The 7,381-nt window shown below is 43.3% G+C and overlaps 1 gene segment (V, D, J or C); it reads left to right on the forward strand.

Moving 5' to 3' along the window:
- Nucleotides 1-5,611: 5,611 nt before the first annotated feature.
- On the forward strand, nucleotides 5,612-6,131 carry LOC116219365. The segment is given in 2 exon segments: nucleotides 5,612-5,657; nucleotides 5,806-6,131. Coding segments are annotated over 2 exon segments (372 nt in total).
- Nucleotides 6,132-7,381: the final 1,250 nt, after the last annotated feature.

Consider the following 7,381-nt stretch of genomic DNA (forward strand, 5'->3'; position numbering starts at 1 on the left):
TATCAGCAGGCTAAAAAGCGTACAGTATTGCAGCTGTAGTGAAATGATAAAAATGTCTTCAGCCACACCCAAGTGTGGTGGGCCGACGGCACAGTGGTTAGGCCTCTCACCAGCCTGGTCTACAGACCTGTGCAGCCCCACTTCAAGCCAAGCTATGGCTTAACTAGTCGGAATACAGGCCAGTCAACCAAATGACAGACAGAGATGAGTTTCCACAAAAGCAAAGGGTTTTATTTGAGCAAAGTTTAAAAGGAAAAGGACAACAGTTACACATGCACTGGTACTGATAGGAGGGCTTTGATGTGCAGACCTTCCAGGAGCTAAGCATCCATGGCCTACTGCAGGGCTCTTCAATTAGTTTGGACTTGGGGCCGGTTCTTTAAACTGAGGCAAAGTCAGGGGCCGGAGGATATGAGTAATCACGGTAACAAATAAACAAATTGCAACATACTGAAGGAGTGAAATATATTCTATTTGGTAAGTGCTTAACAACATATGCCCAAGAGGGCGCATAGGCCCAAGGATTCAAAAATCAAACCAGGTGAGCAATAACCAAGCCATATTAACAGACAATTGGAGAAATGCAATTAACGAACAAAAACATGCACTTCATTGTACATAGCTGTACCAACACAACTTTACTGGTCATTATCCTCAATATTTAAGATTAAACTGATTTGAGTAACAGGCAGAATCAAATGTATCTCCACCAACAAAGTGCATTGCATGGAACTGAATAGAATTGTAACAACTTAAAAGTGCTTGGTATTCTATCAAGGAAATGGGTTTCAAATTTCATCACTTAGTTCAGGTGAACTGTATCAGTTGTTTAGAATTTCATTAATTTAACTGGCAAACAACTTCCAAGTGCACCAATCTTTTGTTTTACTAATCTGCCCCCGCTTCTGTGTGTGTGGCATGGTCACTCTAGCCTTGCCATTGGCTCGGCAGATAGATAACAGTTTCCCCAAGAGAAAGTCTGAAGCTTGAAGTTATTTTCAAACCTTTACTTAGGAAGCACTGTAAAACTGAGCAGACTTACAGAATACATCTTAGTCATCTCATCTCGTTACATTCGTTTCTAAAAACAATCACTTAGCATTGCATGTTTAAACTACGTTAGCTTAATGCTAACCTTTAGGGGAAATTCCATAGAGACCGCGCTAGCGATTAGCATATTCATCAAAGTAAACAATTCGAACAAACTTTGGTTCATTACAAGTGGTTCCACAAGAAGTAATGTTTCTAAGTAATAACTGATCAACTATTTAAGAAAACACTTACAGGCAAACGTTTTCTGGCCATATATATCAGAGTAGGAAAAAATATACCGCCACCTATACGGGTGCATACCACCACATATACGGGTGAATACCGCCACCTACTGCACGTGAGTGTACAATTAGCCATAGTCACGAACTGAATGATGCTACCGGAGCACACTCTGGGGAACAGTCCAAAGCAGTTCGAGGGCCGGATCCGGCCCCAGGGCCGCCTATTGAAGAGCCCTGGCCTACTGAGTTTAACCTAACAAAAAGAGAAAACACAAACAAAAACACACAAGCACAGCAAATGATATGATCCAACCCAAAATCAAATGATAAATAAATCAGTGCTGCCAAATCAAATCACCAAACACAATCCTTGGGTGTAAAACCAAACATCAAAACTATAATACTAATGGCAGGAAAACTCAGCAAGGCCCTAGCACACTTATCACTCTGGGATAACACAACAAAAATAAATAAACTAAAATTACTCCGACAGTGTGGTTAGTCAAACAGTACAGTGAATCATATAATTATAAGAACAAGACAAGTTTAATTATGGTCGAAATCGCACACGCACTTACACACCACAAGCATACAATACACAGAACGCACCGCAGACACACCACAACTACACCACACAGCCTGCCTGGAGCACGTCAGATGTTTTTTTCTTTGGGCTGCTCCGTTGGGTTAAACAGACGGTGACAGTCAAGCAGTGAAACCAAGCAGTAAAGCCAAGCAGTGTAGCAACAAGCAGCCCACAATAAAGCAGCGTCGCGTAGTGAGAACGCAGCACAAGATGGTAGCAGACAAACGCAGCAAAGCAGCAGCCAACAAGCCTCTGTTACGCTGTATTTTAGTTCTAGTGCCAGGAGACCGTAACAGTCCATACACCTCCACCGGTCCCGGATAAGAGCTGGTTATGGAACGTGATGAATCCAACATCCAACTCCTAGTCGCTAATGACTTCCAAGAACCACGAAACTAGACGCACGCCACACAAGCAATCTTTTTCCCACAAGCTCAACCAGAAGACAACGTTCCAACACAACTGCAGACAATGTAACTGCAAACACCTGCGTGTTTAAATAGGCCCAGGCTAGTAGAGACACGGGAATGGTATGGGTGGAGCTACTAATTAGCAGGGATCACCCTACCACACAAGCAATGGCCACTAATTAATCAGGTGGGCTAACACTGGACTCAGACCCCATTCACACGGTTGCGTCTGAATGCGTTGATCCGTTAAGGGCGACGGATCCCCATTCACTTTGAATGGGGTGTCGTCATCCTTTGCCGAACTGAATTGTGGCTCCGTTCAGTTCGGCAAAGGATGACGTCACCCCATTCAAAGTGAATGGGGATCCGTCGCCCTTAACGGATCAACGCATTCCGACGCAACCGTGTGAATGGGCCGTCACAGAGCATTCACACCTTTGCGTTGGAATGCGTTGATCATTTTGAATGGGGTGACGTCATCCTTTGCTGAACTGAATTGTGGCTCTGTTGGGTTCCCTTGCGTTGCGTTTTATGCTTTGCTTGCGGCAAGAGTTGAAGAATGTTCAACTTTTCGTGAGGCAATGCATGTGTCAGCCAATCAAATTGCCTTTCATGCATAAATGACAGCACAGGCGCTAGCCAATCAGATCCCGTATATGCTCACGTTTAAAAAGCGGCAAGCTTAAAAAAAAATGATGGCGACCAAACTCCGTAGATGGTCGTATTTGTACCTAAAAGTAGTTTTTTTGACTTTTTTTTGCTTATATTTTTTTACCGAGAAATAGACACTGTACAAGGTAAAAACCCCTTTATTGTAACAGAAAAATACGTCTGATAGGATTTGAGAGGTGTCTTTGTCCCCTATCTAATGTTAGCATGCTACTACTGCTACTGACTAACAGCTTGCTAGTGGCATGATTGGTTTGTTGACCTGTCAATCTCACTATAACGTCTCTGGTATCAACAGAACCCCACGCGCCAGACTCAGTGGCGGTGCGTCAATACAGGGCGCAAGGGCGCCACCCCTCCTAAATTTTTTAGATGAAAAAAAGAAAAAACATTATATACCAAACTATTAAAATAAGAAATGTACTGTGTTAACACGTTAAATGTGTGTGGGAGACCGTAAGCCCCTGTCAACAACCACTTAAATGTGACCAAATATAATATATTGCGTTATCACTGAGATAAGCCCCTCCTCCCTGGTGGGGCGCCGGCCAAATGGAAGTCAACGGGAGCATACTTTTCACATACATTTGAGAAAGGACAGCTCCTCATTGGCGGATGAAAGTTCGATCCTGGGGCGCAAAATTTTGCGCCCTAACCAATGACATTGTTTCTTATTTCAACGCGACTGGACTATTCGTCGAATCAGAGACCTTTATCATTCCCTCACATCCCATATAAATCTCATGTATCTACGAGAGCAACATAGCTAGCAGAGACTTTGATTCTGTGAGTATGGCGACTGAAAACTCTGTGGTATCTCTTCGTGAAACACCTTTCAATCGACAATCAGATGTCGATAAAAAGAGACTGAAAGACATGGGACCCGAACGTCCAGATTAAAAAATTCCGCAGCAGAGCATCGACCGCGGGAGGACGTACACCCGTAGCTTCTCCTCAAGCCTGTATGCTAACCGGAGCTGGTTAGCTGGTTGTTCAGTGAGTGATGTGTTTTTTTGTTTTCCCTGCCTGTTGTTCCAAAGTCCTGGGACTGAAACAATCTGGACTGCAACGGGGATGAGGGATCTAAAGCACTTCAACGATAAATGTAAGAAGCACGAATCTTGCCGCAGCCACCTAACTAACAGCCTGAAGCTAAGCCTCTTTGGAAGACTGAGTATAGCAGAGCAGCTCGACGAAGGGTACCGAATTGGCATTCGAAAACACAATGAAGAAGTAAGGAAAAACAGACACATTCTCTCAAGAATAATAGACTGTGTGAAGTTCTGTGGTGCATTTGAGTTGGCCCTGCGTGGTCATGATGAGAGCGAGAACTCGGATAACCCAGGGATATACCGTGGCTTGGTGGACGTCGTTGCCTCACTTGACAGTGCACTGAAAGAGCATCTCGAGAGCGCGACTGTGTTTAAGGGAACATCCAAAACAGTCCAGAATGAATTTATTGACTGTATGCTGGCTGTTGTGAGGGAAGACATGATTGACTTTAACCAGAGAGTTATTGAGAGATTTGCCAACTTGAAAGAGAGGAGGGCTACATTTCTTTACAAGTAGTGGGGCCTACTCTTGTCAAACACCCAATGTAAAATGTGATATCTCTTTCTGAATCTCTTGTGCTCTAAACCTCTTTCATGTGAGGGTGTGGGCACCTGTTTTATTTTGTAAACCTCTGAAACCATTCTGCTCTGAACCTCTCATGCCCAAAGTTACAGTTTGTTGATGGTTGTTATTGGATAGTGTTGAGCACTGTGTGTTCTTGAAATAAAACTTTTAATATTCTACTCAACCTCTTCCATCCGTTCAGTTCGGCAAAGGATGACGTCACCCCATTCAAAGTGAATGGGGATCCGTCGCCCTTAACGGATCAAAGCATTCGGACGCAACCGTGTGAATGGGGTCTCACACGTAGCCGTTGGAATGCGTTGATTCGGCAAGGTTCACAAATCCCCATTCACTTTGAATGGGGTGACGTCATCCTTTGCCGAACTGAATTGTGGCTCCGTTGGGTTCCGTTGCGTTGCGTTTCATGCGTTGATTGCTGCAGGAGTTGAACAATGTTCAACTTTTCGAGAGGCAACATATGCGTCAGCCAATCAAATTGCCTTTCATGCATAACTGACAGCACAGGCGCTAGCCAATCAGATCGCGTTTATGCTCACGTCTGAAAAGCGGGAAACTCAAAAAAAAAGATGGCGGACCAAACTCCGTTGATGGTCGTATTTGTACCTAAATGTTGTTTGTTTGACTTTTTTTTGCTTAGATTTTTTTAAAGTTACCGAGAAATAGACACTGTATAATGTGAAAACCCCTTTATTGTAACTGAAAAATACGTCTGATAGGATTTGCGAGGTGTCTTTGTTACCTATCTAATGTTAGCATGCTACTACTGCTACTGACTAACAGCTTGCTAGTGGCGTGATTGGTTTGCTGACCTGTCAATCTCACTATAACGTCTCTGGTATCAACACAACCCCATGTGCCAGACTCCTCCTCCACCATCCGTTGGCGCAACGCATTCCGACGGAACCGTGTGAGTGCTCTGTAAACGAGTGCAGTGACGTGAGCATAGGTGAATTCATCTCACTACTCATTTATATCGGTAACTTACATTCTCTTCGTGACACCCATTGCTCATGTTGGCAAAATCTTCAAGAACAATGACAAACATCATTCTCATCTGGGCAGTTTTATTCTGTGTGGAAGGTGAGATATTTAATGAGTGATTGAAATTCATGCAAGCTGTACATCCACACTCCTGATATGTTAATGTACTGTACTGAACAGTGTTAAATATGGGTTTGATGATATTGTTCATTGTGTGTTTCGCTATTTGATTCTCTGTATTTTTCAGAATCTTTGGGACAAATTACTGTAACTCAGAGCCCCTCAGCAAGCGTTCATCCAGGAGAATCAATCACTCTGACCTGTAAAACCAGCTCTGGCATCTGGAGTAATGGACTATCCTGGTACCAGCAGAAAGATGGAGAAGCTCCTAAACTTTTAGTTTATACTGTGACTGATCTCCAGTCTGGGATTCCATCACGACTTGCTGGACGTGGTTCACAGTTTGGATCGGACTTCAGTCTGACCATCAGTGGTGTCCAGGCTGAAGATGCAGGAGATTATTACTGTCTGGGTCGGCACTACGTCAGTGGTGGCTATGTGTTAACACAGTGATACAGAGGATGAAACAAACACTCAGTAGACAGAGGGCTGTACTGGTAGGTCTGGAGTTTGTATCTAATACAGTTACATCCTATTATAAAAGTCATCATGAGATGCACTGGGGCCCAGTGTGACTAGATTTCACCACGTGTGTCTTGGCAGTGAACCAAAACATAGTGAGGATGGTTTGTGTCATTTGGAGATCAGCAAACTCCCAAACTATGATCCGAGCACAAGATGTTTGAAGGGTTTAGATGACCAACAAGATCAATTTAATAATTGTTGCAGGATCACTCAGTGGACTTTTGACAGAGAACAGCATAGATAGGTTTGGTGTAACAGGAATATGGCTGAAAGTGGTCAAGTTCTGACTGTCAAGCTGAAGTGTGGATCTTTGATGTTGGCGGTTTTCCTCCATAAACCACGCTCCACTTATTAAAGTGAATGTCACAATGGACATCATCAGATCAAATGAAAACCCCAATGCTGCTACCGTAAGACTTTAAGGGCATCAGTCCCAAACACAGGTTGAGGAAATCTACCAGCAACCATCAACCCAAACCAGCCAACTTAAATAGAAAACTAGTGGAAGAGTCCCTCAGTGTCAGTCAAGGATGTGGAAGCATTCTGCAAGGAAGAAGGATTTTCATTCCCCTACTCTGTTCTCTCAGACCTCATCACAACAGACTTGCAGTAGTTGACTTGGAAAAGGATGGGGGCATGAAGTGGCATTAGAGTTCCAACGATTGAGACGTCTTGGGTAGGAATACATATTTCATTCCATACATGTTTCATAACACTGGTTGCTCATATTTAGCAGAGGGTGGTCATTGTAGCGTAGGCTTGTTGAGGAATTCCACACTGTATTTTGTGCAGCCACTCAGTCAAGCATGAAGAGGTTTTTGTACAGCCTCTCAATGAGTTTGTATCACTGTGGTGGACTTTTGGTGGCGGCACCAGATTGGATGTTGGCAGTAAGTAATCGAATCACGTTATCACAATAGTTGTGTTGTTTGTCAGAGTTTAGGCAGCTTGTATTTTTATATTGATCTCATATTTATATTTATCTATCTTTAAAATAATGTAGGGTTCTCACTGTATTAATGGGGGAAAAAACTAGGATCTAGTGATATTCTACACTTACTTCACAACTCAAGGCGGTGTGAAGTTAAGAACTGATTCTGCCTAATAAGAGGATGACCAAAATATGACCATTGAGGGTCTTGATGGCATGAGGTGCCTATTCATCCTCCTGAACGTAG

The sequence above is a fragment of the Clupea harengus genome, chromosome 24 (assembly GCF_900700415.2).
Source record: "Clupea harengus chromosome 24, Ch_v2.0.2, whole genome shotgun sequence".
NCBI classification, from domain to species: Eukaryota; Metazoa; Chordata; class Actinopteri; order Clupeiformes; family Clupeidae; genus Clupea; species Clupea harengus.